At 38.4% G+C, this 23,685-nt stretch overlaps 1 protein-coding gene and 1 pseudogene across 1 annotated transcript in view; one reads left to right on the top strand and one right to left on the bottom strand.

Moving 5' to 3' along the window:
* Nucleotides 1-1,456: 1,456 nt before the first annotated feature.
* The window catches only part of LOC138003711 (beta-parvin-like), a 25,208-nt gene continuing 2,979 nt past the window's right edge, over nt 1,457-23,685 (bottom strand). The window contains exons 2-13 of the mRNA XM_068849916.1: nt 23,109-23,192; nt 21,077-21,147; nt 17,636-17,738; nt 17,458-17,519; nt 16,874-16,955; nt 13,532-13,715; nt 10,429-10,448; nt 7,620-7,681; nt 5,226-5,294; nt 4,399-4,500; nt 2,158-2,227; nt 1,457-2,068 (exon numbers count right to left, since the gene is read on the bottom strand). Of these exons, the coding sequence (XP_068706017.1) occupies nt 1,992-2,068; nt 2,158-2,227; nt 4,399-4,500; nt 5,226-5,294; nt 7,620-7,681; nt 10,429-10,448; nt 13,532-13,715; nt 16,874-16,955; nt 17,458-17,519; nt 17,636-17,738; nt 21,077-21,147; nt 23,109-23,192 (986 nt within the window). The 3' untranslated portion in view covers nt 1,457-1,991. The remainder of the gene's footprint in view (nt 2,069-2,157; nt 2,228-4,398; nt 4,501-5,225; nt 5,295-7,619; nt 7,682-10,428; nt 10,449-13,531; nt 13,716-16,873; nt 16,956-17,457; nt 17,520-17,635; nt 17,739-21,076; nt 21,148-23,108; nt 23,193-23,685) is intronic.
* LOC138004315 (uncharacterized) lies at nt 10,616-11,952 on the top strand (annotated as a pseudogene).

Raw genomic sequence — 23,685 nt, 5'->3', positions numbered from 1 at the left:
AGCTACTGGAGACTCTATGGTGAGCAAGGGTCAATTTGTGGGTCTCGAGCTGTGGGGTTGTGGGGTTTGTGGGTCTCGAGTTGTGGGGCTCGACCCGGGCTTCGGGTCTCAGTGACCCGCAGCTCGGAAGGGCTAATTGTTAATTAGTCGAGAATTATTTGAAAGAACACTTGTCGTCCATTTTTTGCTTCATTATTCAAGGAAATGGTTGTTCAGTAAAGGATTTGATTCTGACCACTGATCGGGAATTTAATTAGTTGCGAGTGGTTTTTGACACGATGCGTGTTACTTGTTTGAACGAACGCAATGAAATGGGAAGTTTTGCTTCCCTCTAATAGCAAATATGTTTTTTGGTTCAATAAAATTTTTGGCTGGGAAAGGTTTTTGTGAGATTTTCTTGTCTTTGTGGATCGATCGTGTCCGAACTTAACTAATTTGCATATGTGGGTTGATATTTGATCCGTGAGTTGTATTCATAAAGATGACAAGAATTTTTAGCTATTTTGTATTTCAAGTGATTTCTAATGATTAATAGGTAGCCATAGTTTTGCACGTTTATTTATTTGGGAAGCCAACAATATTTCATAACTGGTTTCTGGTTAACCAAACTTATTGCTACGACTTACTAGTGCGAAGATTGTTTACAATACTCATGGACACGAAGATTTTTCAAACAATATAACGCTTGTCTAAACCAAAATTATTCAGATAGTAAAAAACTTTATATTTATTAATCATTTCCTTCGCTTTTGTGTTTGTCAGCATTATGATTTGCGATAATTCAAGTTCACGTGTTTGCAAGTTTGTTTTTCCATTTCACAGATGTTTATTTTTTCAATTACAAACTCTGTTTTGATTGGCCACTCAACCTCATTGTGTAAATAGTTCACCTGAAGTCAAAATAGATACGTTTCGTTCTGAGGAAACGAAACAAAAATAAGTCGTGTTTCGTTTCCAGACTGAGCAGATCTGGGGATGATGAGAAATATGCCGCAGTCGAACTCGATCCCCTTGCCTGCTTCTTCCGTTGTAGGAGTTACCAGGAGTACCTATTGGATTCCTAGGCTTTTTTCTTTTTTTCGATTTTTTATTTTCGCCATTACTCCGGGGAAAATCCCGTTGCAGTGCCTTCAATACCACCCAACTCCGTGCCCTCTGTTTTTGTGTAACATGTACCAGAGGCAACCCAGTTTAGGCTCACAGAGCGTCTAGTTACCGGTTATGAACCATACTGCCAAACTACTTCTATCTGTAAGCAAATCAAAAATTGTCTGGCAGTCTAGAATCTTCCTGTTGTTACGATCTTCCAGTTTCCATGTAAACTCCGCAAAATTACGAAACAAAATGCCAGAGAAATTTCGTATCGTAACGGCGCCATGCATCAACGTCCCTACCAAACAGTGTTTTTTATTTTAACCACACACCGCATAGTTCTCACAAAACAAGGATGCAAGTCCATAGAAATATACTTTTTATTAACAATTTCTCTTATCAAAATATTAGTGTAGAACAGGTTCTACGCTGTGTGCCAAGGCTTTAACACAGAACTTTCTATTGTATGGTTTGCACATGTAATAGCAAAGGTTTTGGCAACTGACCAATAGACGAATTCTACAACCTTCAGTTATTAACTAAGGGCGCTTTGTTTTTGTCAGAAATGGCCAGCCACACCCGTCAGTTTGCAATGAAAATGCGACAATTTAAGGAACACTTGCATGATAACCCTTCGCATATATATCATCCTCGAAGCGTGTTAATTTGAAGGCATGGTAGAGTTAGTCCTTCCAAATTCCCGGTCTGCCCGGCCAGTTCTGTCAAATGGAAAGCGACTTAAGTCTCAAGTAAATCTTTTGCATAGAAATAGTGTCACTATTTTTGTCAGCCTTATAATTCATGAAATGAGCCGCTCTCGAGTATTTGCAGGTTAATGTAGGAGCACTTATTGCCCCTCAGGTTTACTACAATACATTCCACATGCGGAAATTTGTTAGCTATTTAACACTCTTGAACTTCTGGAACAAACTGTAAAGGATTCTAAGTGTTGATTTAAGGTCCTTTTGAACAATATCTAAAAGAAAATCAAATTGGAATTTACGGATAAATCGACATGCTAAATAGCAAAAGATATTGTGCTGAGATGGTAAAGTCAATGCCCACCTTCAGGTTTGGCTTGAAACCTCATTCCACTGTCTCGCATCAGATCAAGGGCCAAAGCGACATTATGGAGCTGTTGATTTTAAAGAAAACTTCTTGTTAAACAACTGAACATCAGGAGCTGGAGAGAGGCAAGTTCAGGGTCTCGCTGTACTCGTATGTCACTTAAATTGACACCTAATTTGAATAGCCAAAGCCAGTCATAGAGAATCGGAGTTAAAAGGAGCTCTTGTCTTCCTCGAGGCTTTCTTCATCAACCATCTAAAGAGCAGCATAAACTTTGGAGAGGGAGGGAGGGAGAGGGAGGGAGAGAGAGAGAGAGATACAGCAATTATGGCTAAATCGTAGAATAGTATATACCGATTTATATTAGGGGTTGTATTCTCCGATTTAACACTATCATTTTTACCTATTTTACGATTTAAGTCTCCGATTTTATCTATTTTACGACTGAAGTGTTCGATTGGCTAATAAAACGGGATGTCAAACTTAATTTTAAAATTGACAAAACTCTACAGAACTAAATAAAACACACGGTCTACTTCAAAACCAAAAACTACACTAAAAATCGTTATAAAAACTAAATTAATTTTAAAATGTCCGCATTCCTTGCATGAACACTGAAGTCATCTAAAAAGTCTACAATCTTGTGAAAAGGGGTTCTTGACCGTCGAACAATGTAATTTTGGATTGTATGTGACGACGCAACGGATCTGAAAGGGAAATCGCAGCGTCCCAAAAAACCCATCCAATCACTCAGGGTGAGTGAACTTTATTTATCTGGCTGTCCATAAAATGAATTTTCGAAAAGAAACATCGCGATTTGAAGTTTTTATGGATTTTCCTCGACCAGTTGAATCGGCCGTTACAACTGTCACGCACTCTCCTATTCTTAGGGTTGCCTGTGGGTTAACTGAGAATCGATCTCCACATGCGCAATGGCTCGGCAAATCAGCTGCAGATTGTAACGAAAGCGCAGCAAGTCCCTGAATTGTTTCTTATTCAAAGAGCCACGAGCTTGCAACCTTGTCCCTTGTTTGCACTGTTGACCTTCCCAAGTCCGCTGTGAGAGATGCATCAATGGCCTTTCTTCTTAATTTCGCTGCCACTGACTTCAGTGCCTGGTGTTGTCATTTCAGGCCTTCCACAATTTGCTCACCCTCTGGCATAAAGGTGCTCTGCCTTCGTATAGCTGCTACGTGCGGTGTTGTTATTAACTTTAAGGCAGCGTTTTGCTGTGGGGCTTCAGCTTTCAGGTCTGGTATACCCAAAGCCCCTTGTGCTGGAGGTAGGGTGAATAGTTCTCGTAACTCACCAGAGAGCGGTTCCGTCCGGCCAAAGAGAACTGGAAGGGAATTATTGTTGATCGCTTCATCAATCGGTTCCACAGAATTATCAAAAGAGTCAATTGTTTACATAAAATATGCACATTTCAATTTGTAGCCCTTTGTGAAGGCAATGTAGGCAGCATGAAGTTGACTCTGCGATTTCAGCCTACAACTCGATGTTTTCCCTCCATCCCTGGACTTTTCCAGTACAATATTGGTCTTTGTATTCCTGCAAGGTTTTCGACAGTTTTTTGGCGCCGCAAGGCGCGAGCTACCTTGGGGTCAAACACTACACTAAGAAACGCTGTTTCCGATGTTTCTGGTTTCCCAGACAAGGCAGGAGTTCACTCAAATTTTCTTTAGAAAGTAAGTAAAAAAATTATAAGAAATAAAGGGAACGCCTCAAATATTGGCATCAAAGTACTGGACATGGAATGGGAAATAACCGGACGAAACATCCGGCCTCCAGCCTGAAACGAAAACCCTGTTTCTGGGATTCAATAACCGAAGTGTCGTTGACCTTCCGTTCTTATTCTGACTTCCTTTCCAATCACCAACTCGGCCTCGTCAGCAAGATCTTGTGTCTTTACTATCAGCCAACTTTTGGAGCCATTTACCAGGTAACCAAATTCTTCTTGACCTAAAAGCTTGTACCAGTTGTTTAGAAATCATGCTCCGATTCTATAATTTTACCGCAAGATGCTATAGAAATTATGTTCGTTCAGGCGCAACTCTTTTCAGAACGAGAAAATTTGTGTGGTCTTTTGCGTATAATCGGACGAATCGGAGAATAAAAATCGGTAGAATCGTATAATCGGAACAATCGTAAGTCAAAACTCGTATTTTATTGTTGTGCTACATGTATATAGCGATAATCGCACCTTTCTGTGGTTATAGAAAACTTTGCCAAACTCACCTTTTGATCTTTGTTAGATGGTGTGACGTGAAACTGATAGAGTGGTACAAAGAATCCTTCAAGGAGTCCCAGCATAAAAATAAGATACACGCCATCATGGAACTAAACTCAAGGGAAAAATATTGATTTGAGTCTTGCTAGGAAAGAAAAAACAGTCCTCAAGGAGAGAATATCGATTGGAGTCTTGCCCGGGAAACAAAGAATCAAGGAACTACGGAAGCAATCGAAAAAATCACCCGAGAAGAAAATACACACCAACAGCTCCTTACTGCTAAGTATTTTTAATGTTAACAAAAAAGATATTGCCAAAACGACTATTAAAAATCATTGAAATTGAGGAGACGAATGTTGATTTACGCTCTAAAATTTTCAATTACCTCTTGTCCCTTACTTAGTTCAGGTAATATTTCTATTATGTAAGGTATCTTCTCAGGAATTGTAAATTTACTTATTTTATGCAGTATTAAACCACGTTTGGTATCATGTTAGTTTTGTACATGTAATTAATTAATTTCATGATTTCTATTTTCGTTTTTGCTGTATTTTTATGTGTTTGAATAGTATTTGTTAGGACTGTATGGTGTCATTTTCAATTTCAATATACTGACTTGTTGATTGATTGATTGATTGATTGATTTTTTGGCTGTACATAAATAACTTGGATGTTTAGAAGCGACGAAATCCTCTAAAATCGCATCGCACAGAGCAGTGCATGTTCCTAACATGGCCGTACGGCTTTTTCCGGCCCTTCTCGCGCTAATGCATAAGGGCCATATGATAAATCTCCCCATTTAATTGCAACAGTTCGCTTTTTCATTGTTGAATACCTGGGAATCGAGATCAGTAACCTCCAGACTCAGTTTACTGAGGTGCTTGTTTACAAAACCCTGCAAGGACTAAAGCAAACAAAAAAAGAATAATCAGTAATTCTTGTACCATGGTACGGTAACGTCGTAAAAAAGGTTGCTGTTATTCATCGTTGTGAAGTACAACAATAATAAAGTAAAATGTTTTGAGATATCCCCATCTTTGCGTCTTAACCAGACATTCAGTACATAAATAAAAGGTTGCTGAAACTGACAAAGCATAACTGTGGCATTTTGGAGAGAAATGTGTAAATCCGGTTATCAATATAATATCATCAAGTTATCGTTATTATTGTTATAATTATTGATTTTAAAATTAATGCAAAACTCTATGTGTTAGAACTGCAGAATAAACATGAAATGAAAGTTGGGGAGATTCTTACTCTTAAAAGATACTATGAAAGTCTACTTGTTCTGTTTACTGAAAAACGGTTGCATTGGGCCGTAAACTCATGCATAAATTGTGTTTAATTAATTTTTTGATTACACAGTCGAACCTGCATTAAGCGACCAGTTTTCAAAGTCCCGATTTTTCGCTCCTACAAACGCTGTATTTGTTAACTGTATTAGATGGCCACCTCTATTAAGCGGCCGAGGCCACCCTGTAGCAGTCCTATGTTTGTCTTGCTTTGCTATTTTTGCGTGCATTAAGCAGCCAAATAAACCACCTCATTTTAGAGAGGTTTTCAATAGCCCTTATTCACGATAGCGGCCATGTTGGTTTTCAAATTGTCATGCAAATTAGTCATGTGTTATGCTGGGGGGCAAACATTGGAATAAAGGCAAATTGCGGAAAATCGTTTCGTCGAAATATTGAATTAACATTGCTAAAAGTACATTTTAGAATTTAGAATAAAGTACCTTTTATAATAATTTTATATCTTTTGATTGCCTCCGACATTTTGACTTTCTACTTCGTTATCTGCTAATTTTTCAGTAAAAAAAATCGAAGTAACTTGTGTAAGCATTCTATTTTACTACTTAGGTGATAAACATTCAATGAACATGAAACAAATCATGTGTGGCTAAGATGTTCGTTATAACCTCTCGAACTTGTGTTGTTTGCCCCCTCAGAAGTGTGTAGCTAATTTGCATGATAATAGCAAATCCAACATGGCGGCTATCGTGAATAAGGTCTATTGAGTGTCGAAAGTAATTAGCGAATTCCTTTGGTTTTGCATTACTTCACGCAGTGATTGGTTCAAAGTTCTCGCGCCACTTTTTCAACCAATCAGAAGTTAAACCAAAACCAATCGTGGCTCGCGCGTGCACATTTTCCCGCGCTTTGTGTTGCCTACGTGTAATTATTTCGAGTTTTGATTGGTTTACTGGATTGTCTCCGTCCTTCCTGATTTGCCAAAGTAATTACTTTGGTTTTGGTTTTACGACACTCGGGGTGCGTTCGATTGATCGTATTCCGGAATAGGAATATATGGAATATAAGTTAGAAATCCTTCGTTTTTACGGAGATTCACATTAAAATTGTCAAATATCCGCTAAAATGCTATTTTAAACATTTTTTTATTATCCTTGCTGCTTCGAAACGCGCAAAACATACCGTTACGTTTTCCCTTTTTCTTATACGGTATTTTACGGGAGTAGGGATGGCGCAGTGGTCACCGAAAGTACTCGTCATCACTCGTCATATGCGGGCTGAGTTGGTTGGTTTTTTTCTCTGTTCCGAGAGGTTTTTCTCCGGGTACTCAGGTTTTCCCCTCTCCTCAAAAAATAGATTTTTCCAGATTTTCAAGAATTACCAGCATCACCAGCACACACACAGACAAATAAATAAATAAATAGATAAGAAAAGTAATAACAGTTTTCATTGTAAATACATTACAAAAATTTCCTAGAGCATATCGAAATGACCAACCTATGATTTAGTACGTGCAAAATCACATGACCTTGAAGCGTTTAACTCTGGTTGAGAGCTGGGGTTTTTGAGTTGTCCACAGATTGTTGTGTAAGTCAAGAACAATGGCAGAAGGAAATTCAACTAGAATGTGGAGAAAAACCTTTAAATCCTGCTGTTATTAGTACTTTCTTGAGGGTCGTTTTGATATCGTTTTCTTTTCTTGGTGCGAGGCCACCATTTAAGATTCGCAGTTAAGAGAAGACTGGGACGAGTTTAACATATAAGATGGCGGAAAAGGATCGAAGGACCATTCCCGCAAGGGTTTTGTTCCAAGAAGATACTCAACTATGGTGCGCCAATCAACTCGAAACTTCAACATGCCCCCGGATCGCAAATAGGACGTCCCGTTCAAACAAGTGACTGTTTTTGCAGTGTTAGCACTATTTGGTTGAATTGTGCGACTTGGAAACCTGACCAGTGATATTGATGTTTTTAGTTACCTTTTTCACAACATTGAGCTTCTCAGGAGCATTATCAAACAGTGCATCAAAGGCATCTCTTTCTAAAAATCAAAGAGAATAATGACAATACAATACAGTGCAATGCAATATACTGCACAATAAAATACTTAGATTCAATAAAAAGAATATAAGAGTGAAGCTAAAAGATATGAACATGGTTTCAAAAAGAAGAAAAATAAAACATAAGACAACAGAGATAGCAAGAAAAACAACACTTATTTTCAAAGATAAGCAATTAATTTCCCTTTTGAGTGGGGGTTGGTATTTTTTCCTCTCTGCGCAGCATAAAACAGGACCAATAGCTTTTATTTTGCTATTAAAAAGATGGAGTTTAAATGACTGTGGTAAGAACACTAGAAACAATGTGACAATTTGACATAATTGATGTTGTATTGTAACATAAGTGCCCAGCATCGTGAATATGTACTTCTACATGATGAAATTAATCAAATCAAACAATACCAAGGCCAAGTACATTGTACATGAACTGTGACATTTCAAGCGTTTGCTCTTTGTCAGAGCGAAGGGCTAACCCTACAACGAAGGGCTAATCCTCAAAGTTGCAGCTATTTCTCTATGGTGGTCAATTTAACACATCAACTCAGTTAATAAACCCATTTCTGTGTTTCAGTTCCCTACCAACAAACTAAACCCCTTCATCTATTATAAGTACTTGAACCTTCAGTTTATGTAGGCTTCAAATGTAAATTAAAATCTGTTAAGGTTTGAAATATTCAATATTCAGGCGGTGGAAAGCTTGCATCTTTTAAGGAAGGTGCCTACTATTATTATTGTGCACATGTTCTGTGCATCTCGAGATACTCGGGTTTCCTATGGGCGGTCCTGACCAATACAGGGATATTTTCGCGTGGTTTACAGTGTAGGGGGAGAAAGCAGAACTTAGCAAGTGCCCTTGGTATCCAAAAATATAAATCGGGGTAAACACTCATTTTTCACAAATAACTTAGGTTCAATTTGTAAAACAGCGCCATACATTGCTTTTTACAAATATTTAACAATTATTGGACGAGGTTGAGCAAAATATCGTGATTTGTCAGTGGCGAGGAGATCAATAATTGTTAATTAATTATCTTTGAAAAATGTGTGTAACCCATAATTTTCTTTTTGGATTTAAATAACACTTGTTAAGATACGCTTTTCCCGCATATTCATTAAAAGTTGAAAAACGCCTCATAATTAAGCTTCAATTTGGAAAACAGCACGGTGGCCTCATGGTTAGTGTGCTTGACTCCGGATCGAGTTGTCCGGGTTCGGGGCCTGGCCGGGGACATTGTGTTGTGTTTTTGGGCAAGACACTTTACTCTCACCGTGCTTCTCTCCACCCAGGTGTATAAATGGGTACCGGCGAATTTAATGCTGGGGGTAACCCTGCGATTGAAGAGCATCCCATCCAGGGGGATGCACAAATACTCCTAGTCGCTTCATGCTAGGAAAACCGGAGATAAGCGCCGGCCTTAATGGGCCTTCAGGCTCATAACAGAGACTTTACCTTTTTTTTTTGACCCACAACACTTGTTAAGATCTGATTTTCCCGCATATTCATTAAAAGTTGAAAAACGCCTTTGAAGTAGTAGGCACCGTCCTTAATATTTTTAGCCAGAAAACATTTCTTAAATTTTGATTCATACTGGCTGTTGCCCTCCCCCCCAATATTTTCGAGTAACCTTGGACTGTTAACTATATCTATTACCTAAGGCAAACAAGAACTAAGAAACAATTCACGAAAGTAATTGAGGTTTGCAATTGGCCTTTCCGAAATTCAGCAGGGAACTGGGGCGAGTTTCAAGTTTTAACTAATCGATAAACTGACACTACCACGTGAACGATCATGTTGAGATTGGTCATTTGGCCAAGTATGGTGCTTTTAGGGTGAACAGAGACCAAGTTATGGACCTTGAAACATGGTTCAAAATCCATAAAGGCATCTCTAATTTTGATCCAGCGTCCCCCCAAAACCATATAAACTCTTAAAATTTTTATGATTTCCGCGATACTCTTTAAAACGGGCAAACATAGCCATTTTCATCGCAGCTTCTTTCAAATTGTAGGTACATGACGGGATTTTACAGTTGTCACTAAACTGATTAAAAAAAAAAATTAGAGTTTATATGGTTTTGGGAGACGCTTTGTCAAAATTAGAGACGTTTGTATGGATTTTGAACCATGTTTCAAGGTCCATAACTTGGTCTCTGTTCACCTTAAATTCACCATACTTGGCCAAATGACCAATCTCAACATGATCTTTCATGTGGTAGTGTCAGTTTATCGATTAGTTAAAACTTGAAACTCGCCCCAGTTCCCTGCTGAATTTCGGAAAGGCCAATACCTACATGTAATGTGGCGGAATTGATTCAGAAAATACACCAACACATTTGAACTTAACAGTGAGGTGAAATATCAACAACCTGCATTGAAAGCAGCTACAAACAGGCAAGATGGCTGATCATTTTGAGGACATGGTTAGTTTTTTTGTTTGTGGGTGGCCTGTCCTTATAAAGAAAGCCACTGATGTGAACAGTCGGCAACACCTAATGTTCAATATTAAATACATGTAGTTGGTTGATTAATTCATGTGATTATACATGGCCCAAAGGCTGCAGTATTATTATTTTTCGTCATTACTTTATATAAGTGACTGCATGGAAACGTGGAAATGTTCCTTCTCCTTTGGGAAATTTGCACCAACTTAACAGTTCTACTGTAAGACTCCCAAGGAAAAAAGCAGAGCTACCATTGCCAAACAGAAAAGTAAGATTTTAATCATTACCAGGCTTGCCATTCTCTGCACTGAAATACAAAAAAGCAAATGTCTGATAAGATTAAGGAGACAGAAGTTTATTCAAGTGTAATGCCAAATAATTAAGAAAAAAAAGATAGTGAACGTTTGGGTAGTGCTGTATTGGCTGTTAAATGCATGCTCTTTCTGTCATGTTCAACTCATTTTCTAACTCATCATGAAATCAGGTCTGTGTGATCCTTTTCAGTCAGCTGGAACTGACAGTTACAGCAGCCAGTTTTATGGAAAGTTTGTCAACTACTGTATATTCTTATACGTGTGATCACAGAATAAATATTCAATTTAAAAGTTACGAAAAGCTCCAAGTTCTCCAAGAGGTTCCCTATGGATGGATTAGTGGCCATTTTTATGATCCAATTTGAGTTTTAGATGGGAGATGTACATAGACAGGCAAAAATTAACGATAAAAACCAACGTTTCGGTGTCTTCATGACCCCATTGTCAAGGAGAAGTAAAAATTACAAAGTTTGCGGCGAGGTTAATTATATAAATACTTTTGCGCAAATTGAATCGCTTTGCACGTTCAGAGTGGGTTTTAGGTCTCTGATGAAAAGCATTTCCTTCACCAAACAATCGAACTTATTTCTACATTTTTTCAGAATGCTAAAACGCCTCAGTAGGTCTTTCGGGACTTCGCCGTGCTGTTCGTGGAATTGTTTATATACTGAAGATGCCTTTTGTTTATGTTCATCCACACGTGTGTGTAAGTGTCCGCGCGTATTGCCCACATATCCCACATCACACAGGTCACATTGAAAACGATAAACGATGCTACAAACGGAGCTTACTGAAAGAGAGTTTTCGTACACCTTAAATACCCGGAACGCTTGATAAATTCCACCATTAATACTTTCTTACAATCAAGAATCGTTGATAAGCAGCCCTCACAGACGCCCAAAGAACCAAGAGCCATTGTTCGTGTGGTCATACCGTTTAAAGACCAGGAATCGGCAAATTATGTTAAGAAAGAGCTCAAGAATCTCAGCATAAAGGTGCAGACAACTGTCCAACCAGTATTCGTTAGCCGCAAAAATTGACCAAGATCTTAAAGTATGCGAAACCAAGCCACAGATCGTCAACCAACAACGCATCGTTTATCGTTTTTAATGTGACCTGTGTGATGCGGGTTTATGTGGGCTATACACGCGGACACTTACACACACGTGTGGATGGACATAAACAAAAGGCATCTTCAGTATATAAACAATAACATGAACAGCACGGCGAAGTCCCGAAAGACCTACTGAGGCGTTTTAGCATTCTGAAAAAGTGTAGAAATAAGTGCGATTGTTTGGTCAATGAAATGCTTTTCATCAGAGACCTAAAACCACTCTGAACGTGCAAAGCGATTCAATTCGCGCAAAAGTATTTATATAATTAGCTTCTGAGGGTAAACAAAGAGTGGTTCTTGAGGGTGCCGCTTCTCATTGGTCTCCTGTAACCTCTGACGTTCCGCAGGGGAGCATTTTAGGCCCCCTCTTGTTCATAAATGATCTCCCGGACAACGCTACTTCTGGCGTGAAGGTTGCACTCTACGCAATGACACCAAGCTATATCGAAATGTTTCGCCTGCAGAACACTGTCACCTCATACAAGACACTCTCTCTAATATGCACGTCTGGTCGCAGCGCAATAATATTAGCTTTAATACGTCCAAATGTAAAGTACTAACTGTGACTAGGAAAAAGACTCCGATTGCTTTTGACTACACCCTTGATGGCACAGCCCTGACACGCGTTTCAGAAGAAAAAGATCTTGGCGTAATCATAACTAGTACGCCTTCTTGGGACTCACGCATCCACACTATCACTATGAAAGCAAACAAGCTTCTTGGTTTGCTTAAACGTCCTTGTCCCCTGCTTATTGGCGTCTCTGTTAGGCACTCACTTTATTTGTCTTTGGTCAAGTCACAGCTGTGCTACGCCACCCAAGTCTGGTCGCCTGCTTACAGTACGTCACACTGAACGCTAAGGTGGAACAGGTGCAGAGACGCGCAAGCAGGCGGATTTCACGCACATGCAGAGGCGAGACGTCGTACAAAAAGTGGCTAACTTTGCAAGACTTACTCCCACTTCCTCTAGATCGTGAACTTAAGGATTTGATCTTTTTTTATAAATGCCTTTACTGTAGTACCGATTTAGATGTTTTGAATTATGTATCCTTTGTTTCCCATGGTCGTACAAGACTAAGTAACTCCTTTAATCTTCGCACTCCTTTTTGCAAAACATCAACTTTTCAGGCCTCGTATTTAAATAGAATAGTTAAACTATGGAACTATGTTTGTAAGCTAGCACCTCCAACCAGTTTTTGCTCGCCTACTGCCTTTCAACGTTTTGTTCGTAAATTAATGAGCACTCACCTGTTGCGAGTATATGAAATCATTGACAATCACCCCTGCACGTGGACTCTAGTCCCTGCGTGCCTATGACACTCGTAATTTATTTTACTTTTTGTTGAATGTTTGAGTATTCATTTTATTTGATTTTAACCGAGGTCTTAATCTAGGAGCGTTTCACTTAGCCCTTTTGGGTGTTGCTTCTTTTCTTTTCTTAATTTCTTTTCTTTATCATTATTATTATTATTATTATTATTATTATCATTTTTTCCCCTTGTGTTGTATTATTAATTTATATTGTACGTTGCAGGAGTAGTACCCAACAAAGCTGTTAAAAAAAAAAAAAAAAAAACCACCACGTTATGCTAATTTCTTGTTACACCTCCCCGGAAACTTTGTAATTTTTACTTCTCCTTGACAATTGCGTCATGAAGACAACGAAACGTCGGTTTTTATCGTTAATTTTTGCCTGTCTTTGCATTAGCAAATCTTTATTGATGAGATATACATAAAATTGGATATTGATATGAATACCGGTAAGGTTAGTGTTACATGTAATTACTCCCAAGAGGATAACAAGAGAAATGTAGTAGACTAAGTATGTGTCACTAAAAAAGTCGGCCAGAAATGTAATCTCTTATCTTTTAGCTCGTTCTGAGTGTGTTTTAGCAATGTTACATAAACCAGTTTGAGTATCTGGGTGTTTGTTTTAAGTAAATATTATTGATATCAACTTACGCTTCTCCCTCAGATGTTGCTGTGATTTCTTCAATAACTTTCTGAGGAAGTAAGATTCCTCCTTTCTTCTGCACAACAACCATGTTAATATTAACTCCATTTGGCAGCTTTTGAGGACAATCAAAATGACGAGCAAGGGCAGTAAGCAAATGTAGAATGGCCACTATGTTCTTGTCATGAATCACTAAAATCAGAATAGGAATAGAAAACTGTAAGCAGGTTACAATTTGCTAAGTGAAAAACGTGTAAAACGTGTAACAGTGTATATGTACAACAATGAAAACTATAAAATAATGAACTTTATCAAGCAAGACTTGAGCAATAGAGGACTTTTTCCATAATTACCGGTACATATCCTCATCTAAACACGAAGGGGAGTTGGGAGAATTTCAGACAGTTATGCAAGTCAGGGGTTTGCATAACTGTTAAGAATTCTCCGAACTCCCCGAGTGTTAAGATGAGGCTACATAAATGCAGAAAAAAGTCCGTTATCGCTTTTATAAAATATTTTGAAAAAATAATTCGACAAATCAAGGAAAATGCTGGTTTTTTTACTTCTTGATTGAAGCAGATTTTCTTGATACACGCTCATATTTCCTACCAGCCAATCAAAGCACGTGTCTGACAACACATAACCAATCAAAATTTGTGTGATGTCACAGCTGTGTTTATATATTCTCATCTTAACACAGCTATTGACCAATGAGAGTATACATACTATTCTAATTATTTGAAAAACATATACCGGCACAGATGTCACTGATGGCTAGACAACTGAGGAAACAGTGACAGACTGTTATGAAACAGTTATGTGTGTTGCGTGATACTTGTCATGGTACAGTGACCAGATTTAATGTCAAACATTCATTATACATTATTTTAATTATGCAACACATTGTGACAATGTCCAAATATGGTCATAGCGCACTCAATATTGGTTGTATATCCTGCAATAAACATAATTTTGTGTGTTGCGGAGAAAAATGGTAGTTTTTGCAGCTTTTCTTTCCTATAAACGTAGAAAATTGGCTTTGTCATCAATGTGTTGAATAATAAAACAATTATCCTGCTCAATCTTGTGGAGTATCGCCTGATTTTAGCCCACCCCGCCTACGGCCTCATCGGCTAAGTATCAGGCGATTTTCTGTGCAATTTCACAGGATACAGTTGTAATATTATATAATTATAATATAATAATTTACCGTAAAAGTCCATGTATAAGCCGCACCTTTTTTCTCAAAAGTCAAATAAAAAATCGGGGGTGCGGCTTCTCTACGGCGGCAGGTCTAATCTGCAGGTCGCAGGTCACAGGTCATGGTTTCACCAATACAGAAAGTATTCTAAACATTCATAAAAGCTAACCCTAGGCATAAAAACGTTTCTTTAGGCCTAATTAGGCCTAAGGTTAGCTTTTAAGAATGTTTAGGATACTTTCTGTACTAGTGAAACAATGACCTGCGGCCTGCAGATTAGACCCGCCGTCTCTATGCAAACACCTGAGGTTGGAGTTGTCTAAGGTTCAATTAATATTCATAAAAACTCCTCAAGATGTCACTGAATAAACATACATGTATTATAACAAACTGAAAGCATGTTGTTGTTGATAATTGCCTTCTTCATGAGCCGCGGGTCCTAAAGGAGCCTTTTCTATCCTGAAGCGTTCACATATTACTGAACACCAAACTACAGGCAATCTCCATTCCTCCACAAAGCAGTTTGCTATGGTCACTTTGACCCATATCTTTTGCCACATGCGAGAAAATACCAAGACATTTGCCAGTTCTCGCGAGGTAAATGGTCAACCGTTTCATTGTAATGCCCAGACTCCTCTCCACATTTCAAAGCTTGGCTACTAAGCACTTGTGGGTGTCATTTCAATCGCCTTCGAATATTCAACTCCATGGAGCAAGTGAAAGGTCACTATGGAAAGACTTAATTGAAATGAAAGCTCGTAACAACCACGGTGTCAGTGTTTTGAAACCGTAGTTGTCTGCTGGTCCTTGTTTGTTTACTAACAGAACTTCATTGGAACTTCAAAGTTTTTTGTCTCCATTTTTTTTTTCGAAATTCGAGCTTCCAAATTGCAGATGCGGCTTATATGTGAACTTTTACGGTATTAACTGAACTACATAATGCTATGGAAGTACAATAACAGGGTCTGAGTTTATTGGGGATCTGCGTTTTTGATACACCTGGGGTCCGACTTGGTCTGATATCCATCTTGATCACTCTCAAAAGGGAATGGACTAAGGGACATGCTTTTTAAGTGAATCTAGATGTTGGCCCAGTCACCCCTAAAGCACCCCCAATTATTGATGGGTAAAATTGTCTGGCTTAACCCATTGACTCCTGGGGGTTCCCTATTGACGAGAAAAATTGTCTGGCATCAGGCAGGGTAAAATACCAAGTCTGGCCATTTCGGGTGTCAAAGGGTTAATGGGACATTTCAGTGAGTGATTAACCCATTGACTCCTGGGGATTACCCATTGATGAGTAAAATTGTCTGGCGTTAGAGCGAAATATCATGTCTGGCCAGTTCAAGCTGGTTCGGGCGTCAAAGGGTTAATTAATAGACATAGTGAAATCTATTAGTCTCACTCTCAGGAGGGAATGGGTTAATACAGATCATTCGTTCATAAATTAATAATAATATTCATTTATGTTGAGCTTCCAGAAGATGGGTGTTTTACAATGTATGTGCTGCCTTCTGTCAAACTGAAATAGTGGTCTTGTTGATGTAATTTACAATATTATTAATTGTACGAAGAGACAAGTGATCTTGGACGCACTTTAACTGGACAATTTGACCAATTGTTTCTTATATAGCCACCTGAAAAATTCAGGTGGTTCCAACCGTATAGGTATTGCACTGGTATTGCAGATGCCATGGGTTCGAGTCCCGTTGGAGCTGCCTGAATTTTTCAGGTGACTATAAGAGACAATTGCTCAAATTGTCCAGGTAAAGTGCGAGGATCACTTCACTCTTTGTCTTCAATCCACACTTCAAATATACAGTATTATGCACTTAATTCACCTCGGGGAAACAAAACTCACTCTTTCCCATGGGGCGAGTCATTAACTAAGTGTTTTACTATACCTCCCAACTCAAAATGAAACAACACAAATTTTTACACAGAATTTGCCACGGTTTCAAAGGTGCACGACCTGATCACATGCAAGTCTAAAGTTTAAGTCCTTGTTTCCTTAGGGAGTTAGTGAGTTTTGCACGCCCTAGGGAGTTAGTGACTTTTGAACCATGACACACGACACGTTCTCGTCCAATCGAAAAATGTGTTTCAGTTATGAGGTATAACAAATACATTTATTTCATTCATAACTTACGATTTGCTGTCCATTTTGCTCGATGATCAGGAATATCTAAGAGTTTGTTCACATGTCCCAGTAAAACAGACAACTTGGCTTTCTGTCAAGGTAGAATTAAACAAATGTTTCTGAAAGTTGCAATATTTACAATGTATACACATCTTCAAAAAAGGATTTTTTTAATTGTCATATTGTTTACCTTGCTTTAGTTTAAAAGAACATTTACTATGAGGTACAGCAGGGTTAAAAACACCAGTCTTACATGAAAATATGTGTACATTAAAATTCTCTACAACTTTACAGGTTTACATGGTGTGAGGGAGTACTGGTGGCACCTGTATGATTTCTTAACAAGTCCTTCAAAGTCAGGTGATGCATGTACCAGTGACCAAATAAAATATTACTAACTGTGTGTTGGTCTTCTGCCTTGTTCACACCAAACAATAACCATGTTTTGATTTTTGTTGACTACAAGTTTTTACAGATCGAAGCATTTGTTGAAACTAACCTGAATCTCATGTAAAAGTTTGTCCTACATTTTTCTGTGTCTGATTTTTCATTTTTTTAAACCCCAGTTGGTGTGAATGGGGTATTTAGTTTACCTGGCTTTCCACGGATTGGGTGACTTCCTCAAATTCAGTAAGTTTGATGTCAGCAAGTTTTTCTGAGAAAAACCACAACAGAATATTGCATCAAGTACATGATTCACTTAATTCTAATTATCAGAATAAAATTTAATTGAACCAGCTGGCATGACAACAATTATTTGCAATACTGTACCCATGAGAATAGCAAGAATTTGACCATCATATAAATCCTCTGTGATGTTCCTGAGAACAATTCGTAGCTCTGATAACTCATCATTAACCCAGTCTAGGAGGACCTAAAATTTAATTTAAAAGTCAGTGTTTAATTGGACCATCACAACACTTCTTTGAACGACTACATTGCAAAACATCTACAGTGTATCGACCTGCATGCGATGTGCGCCAAAATACTAATTAATGCAAAAGATTCACTGAAGAGCATGATAAAGTTCAACATGAAACCTGTGAGTAACCTGTGGTCAATCAAGCAGTATTGCTGCTAATTATCTGATGAAGAAACCAGCTCCTAACCTTACAACAACAACAACAACAATAATAATAATAATAATAATAATAATAACAACACAGTATATCAGAAGAGTCAAGAAGTTGTGTAGATCAAAACTCAATGGAGGAAATTTGATCGATGGCATCAATACCTGGGCTGTAGGTGTAGTAAGCTACAATGCAGTGATTTTGGACTGGATAATGGAGGAGGTAGCCAACAAGGGTAGAAGAACTAGGAAGATCTTGGCAATGAATGGCTATCTGCACACCAGGAGAAATGTTGCGAGGCTGTACCTGCCAAGAAAGGAAGGGGGAAGAGGACTGATCGGCATCAAGGAGTGTGTAAGAAGGGAGAGCAAATCCTTTCATAGCTACCTAAGAGAGAGCACAGAGTGGAATCGATGCTTCAAGCTGCGTTGAAGGAGCAAGTGATTGTTGAAGAAGAGAGTCTGCAGGACTATGAGAGGAGAAGGAAAGACAAGAAAGTTAAAAACTGGAAGGAGAAAGCCCTACATGGTGCGTTTGTCCAACAAATATCAGATGAAGCTGGAGAGGAGTCTTGGAGATGGCTCAGGAATGGCCTTGCGCATGATGTTGGTTACCACTCGCGTAACATTTCGAGTGACATCAGAAAACTCTCAACTTTGGCACTTATAATAAGGTTAGGGTCATAAAAACTTGGGAAAATATTGTAGAAGGCCTGTGCCATCTGTAAAAGAGGGTTGTTTATTGAAGAGTACCTAGGCAAACAAGATCCGAGTCAGAAGAAAGCCAGGTTTAAAATTTCGGTCTGTTTTGTGAAAAAACCTCTCAGGTTAATTGCCTTAATTTCCGTATTAAAATACATGTAAAAATAGACGAAGATCGTGGCAAAAAAGTCATGCACATAAATCATATTATTTTACCGTTACCATTCAGTTGTTTTCTCTTCGATGCAAGGTTAAAGACAAAAGGTGTTGTATACAATGCCACTCTGACTGACTGCAAAAAAAAACCGTCCTTGCAGTCTAAATCGTGCCTTTCGTTCCCGTGCCAATCATGCCTATTGAGCCTTATCCTTCTCAGAGCTGTCGTGCCCGAGCTTTTTGTGTCCACATTTTTCCCAATCGCGCCCAAGAAATGTTTGATAAGACATTCATGAAAATTGAGAATCGTATTCTATGCATAGTGTTCTGTTGGGCTGTTAGTTTACTATCCGATCTCTTTTTCCTTTTCTGGATTATTGCCAATGATATATATGAAAAGTGATGGCACAGCTTGGACAAACAGTATTATTTTTCCATGCAAAGGCAGGTTTATAAAGCAGGCTGACCCAATGGGAATCCCAAGAGAATGGTTAAATAATTTGATTGGGTGGTAAACAAAAACTGTCAAAATGCCAAACCATCAACATTCCCAAAGGCGGGTTTTGAATTGTCTGAAGTCGAAAACAAACTGCGTAAAACCTGTGGGTTGTATTCAACGAACACCTGCGCTGTGTTTCTTCAATGGACCATAACCATCGAATACACGAGGACAAGGAGATTGCTCAAGCTGACTGTGACAGAAAAACACGGAAACAGCTTGGCTACGGAAATTTTACAGAAATGGACACTTATTGACATAGCTGTGCCAGCAGACCAGAACATCACCAGAACTGAAGAGGAGAAGGTTGAAAAGTACCAGGAACTAGCATTTGAAATGAGAAGGATTCATGAAGCCTCGAAAGTCACAATAATACCTATTGTGATTGGTGCTCTTGGAAGCATATCAAAAGGTGAAAAGACCTGGTTTGGCAAGCTAGATGTACCTGACTTCCTTGGAAGTGTACAAGTATCGGCCATCCTTGGAACTGCTCACCTGATGCGGGAAGTGTTGTGTCTCTAAGCTACGGGGAGTTGCTGAGACACAATAAACATTACCCAGTAGAACACCCGACAACTGGAGAGAATTGAATAACATAATAACACAATAATTATTATGACTATTATTACCATGTAGTTAAAGCATTTTGCAAAAGGATTAAAAGGGCAATGTCATGCAATCGATGACATGCACAGTATTTCTCACAAGCAGAAATTTTAACAGACTTTTAATATTTTGCTTTTTCTGTTTAAGTATAGACTTAACATAGGTTTTGGAAATAAATAAAATGTATATAAAATGTGGAGTCCAAAAATGAAACTAAACAAAATAGTGCCATTTTATTCAGCTGAATTCAGTGAAGTGTGACCGGAAACATTGTCAGCGGTTAACAAGCGCTCAAACAAAAGTAGTTTTTTCTGTGCAATATTCCAAACAATTATTATCAAAATTAACATGCCATTTCAAAGCTGAAAGAGGGTGCAGTTGAAACATGGTAAGCAGAGAAAAAATTCAGCAGTGTCTTACTCACAACTTGTGGTTTTAAAATTCGTGCAACAAATTGCTCTTATGTAAGTGTGGGTCTTCTTCAAAATATCCAAATACACATTTTAGAGCAAAGATAGTAAACGTTTATCCTTGAACATTGATGTGGTGGTCTCTGCCATTTAAGTGACTAGTAGCTAGTAATGAGCCACAACAATGGACTTCGATCCTTGTTTATAACAGGGAAATGGCTTACACTTCAATTTCACCATACATGTATGTCAAATTTCTCATAAATTCACGTTTTAAAAGTAAAGAATCTTTATTGTAGATTCTGTATTGGTACTTTGACTGCACTGCTTTGCTTTCTTGAGGAGACTGAATCACTATTTGTTTGTAGAGTGTTTAAAATTTTGAACGTGACAGTGGCCTCCACATTGTCTGCACCTCACCAAACTTGAAAAGTTTTGAATTTTTCAAGTTTCGATTCAAAAACCGTGAGAGTGCCCCTTTAAGAAATCAAAAATTACATGAAGAGAATGGCACACCACATGGTGATAATAGTATTACAACTGCATGTGTGTCAGGACTCAAGTTAAAGAACCTACATCACATGTATATCAGTTTTTTATCAAAGGTAAGCCACTGCCGCCAGCAAGTGAGCACTCTGACCTTCACAATAAACACGAACCCTTGCATTCAAGAATACTGAAGACGTTTAAGTCTACTACATCTAAATGTATGTAAATAATGAATAGTCAGTAGATCAACACAATGAGCAACTTAATTTATTACTCACATCTTGCAATTCTTTAACTTTTGGATTTTCTAGTGATGCAGGCTCCACCATGGAACGTTCTTCATTCTCATCTAAGGGTGCATTTATTAATTATTAAAGGACATCTTAAAGTTGTGACTGACTTCCCTTAATAATTACTCTTGAGCTACAAATACCATCAGGGCAGTTATTAACAGCCGGGACCAGGGATTTTCCCTGCCTGCCTAAAGAGAGGAACAAGTTAACTACTGATAGCCTAAGTTATTGTCATAGTTGCTAATGTTAAGCCGGAATTAAGGAAGGTACAGGTGTACACATCTTGAGGGGGAGGGGGGGGGGGGGGGCGCAAGAGCACAAGTCCCAAGAATTGTTCTGGATAATCCCTTGTTCTTCTTGTTAGCTGATTTCGTATGGTATCTCAAAACAAGGATTGGTAGATATTATTTGCAAGAAATTTACTGCCTTTTCCATAATTACATGTATGTGGATCACTTTCAAGTGCCAATGGCTAGTTACACTACATTTTGGCTTCCATCAATCAAACTTCTCAAGTCAAATCAAAAGATGCCAAGAATCAAGGAGTCCAACAGATTAGCCATCCCAACGATCCTGTGTTAGCCTGGTTCACTGGATAAACCGACCTTTTTTTACCCATTGACTCCTCAGGAGTGCTAGGACACTCCCAGTTCATGAGTGATATTGTCTGGCATTAGAAAGAGAAAAAGACTCACTCCCAGGAATCAATGCAACGTGTCGCACTAGCAAGTTCACCACTTGGGATCACTGAAGAGTGTAAAAACAGCTTTCATGCATGATGATATAGACAAATTTTTTGTTATTATCCAGTGCACAAAAAGAAGCATTTGAAACATTAGAGAAAAACTTCTCTACATCATCATGCATGAAAGCTGTTTTAAAGAGGAATAAACTTTCTAAAAGATATAATAAAATATTTTTAATGATGTTCTATGAAATAAAATTATTACTGTGAATATTACTGTGGAATCTCATCTTCAAGCACGAATGGCGTTTTGGCTTCCATCAGTTAAACTTCTGACACCAAGCTGAGAGTTCACCCGAAATCACAAGCACGGACGCTGAAATCAATCGACTGATGAAAGCCAAAACACAGTTTCGGGGGTTTCAATAAGTTTTAATTAATTAATTTAATTAAAGTAGGGACCTTGTGATAGAGTAAGCAGGCATCCCTATAAGTCTAGCTTTTGATCTTGAGACCTCCTTTGAGCAAATGCAGGTACTGTACTCAGCGCAGATGGGTGCTACTACCTGGGTCCCAGCTTCTTATAAGACCCTTGAGTTTGGTGCTTAAGGCTTGAAGGTGAGATTCTGCAGAATTATGAAAATTACACAGGGCGTAAAAATTAACGAAAAAATCCACTCGCAATTTTGCGACAACATACGAAAATTTAGTCGCAATTTTGCACATTTTAGTTGCAAAATCGTCATGCTGCATTGTGTGGTCAGCGGTGTAGCAAAACAAAATATGACCACACAATACTTGTGCTTAAACAAACCTCTGAAAATGACAAAAGATAACTATCAAAGGTAACGAGTTGTGCATGTAACATCGCAGCAAAATTACGCTACAATTACGCTATATTCAGAGTGAAAGAAAATTCACAGGGAGAAACAAAATAATTTTCTCATTTCTTTATTTATTTTAGCAAAAGTAGCAGCAAAGTGGCAACTGAGAACCATTTTGTTTTGAAAAACAAGTCACAAATTTGCAACTTCTCCAGATATTTTGGGTCGCATCGTATGCCATTGAACAGGCTTTAAGATTGGCCAAACAAACAATAGAACAAACAAAGATAACAATGGATTTAGCACAGAAAACAATATGAAGTACGACACTATAAAGCCAATGAAATATAGTGTTCAACAAGAGGTATGACCCTACCTGACATTTTAGTCGCAAAGGGAAAAAATTCAGTCGCAAATGCAACTATATTGGTCGCAATTTAAAGCCCTGTTACAGTAAGAGCCGATCATACAAACTGACATAGTGATGCCATCAATGCAATCCTCTTACCCAAATCAAATGTGTCAGGTGTCACTGTAACAGGCGTTGTGGGAGCCTCAATAGCAAGTCTGCCTTCGTTCTCCAGTTCATTTACTGAAAAAACAAATTGGTCACAAAGAGCAGATTAAGCTGTTGCCTCCTCTCAAAAAAGAAAAATATGGAGAACCTCCTTTTTATTACGTACAGAAATTTGGAGGCCTCCGCACTATCCCTCTGGCCCTTTCCTCTCCTTATCCATCATCCCATTTGTCACAATAGACCTTTCCAGAGTTAATGATGCCATTTTTTGGTGTGGGGGTGGGGGGGGGGGGGGGGGGCAAACACGGCTCAAATTACAGTGAGTGAATGGGATTTTGGCTAAATTTGAATCACTGAAGTGCTGCTACAAAGGAGCGGATTTCCGACATTTTAGACTTATTTTACTGATTTTATTGCTGCAGTTGTATGATTTATCTAACAGAAAATTGGACCAGCAAAGGAGGTACATGTATGATGATGTTCCCAAGGGAAAGTTCCTTTTGTTTTTTCATAAGTTATGCATACATGTGCACCTGCATGAGATGACATTTGAAAGAAACTGTTCCCT

Source organism: Montipora foliosa, chromosome 5 (genome assembly GCF_036669935.1).
Source record: "Montipora foliosa isolate CH-2021 chromosome 5, ASM3666993v2, whole genome shotgun sequence".
NCBI classification, from domain to species: domain Eukaryota; kingdom Metazoa; phylum Cnidaria; class Anthozoa; order Scleractinia; family Acroporidae; genus Montipora; species Montipora foliosa.
This window is presented reverse-complemented; position numbering and strand designations above follow the sequence as displayed.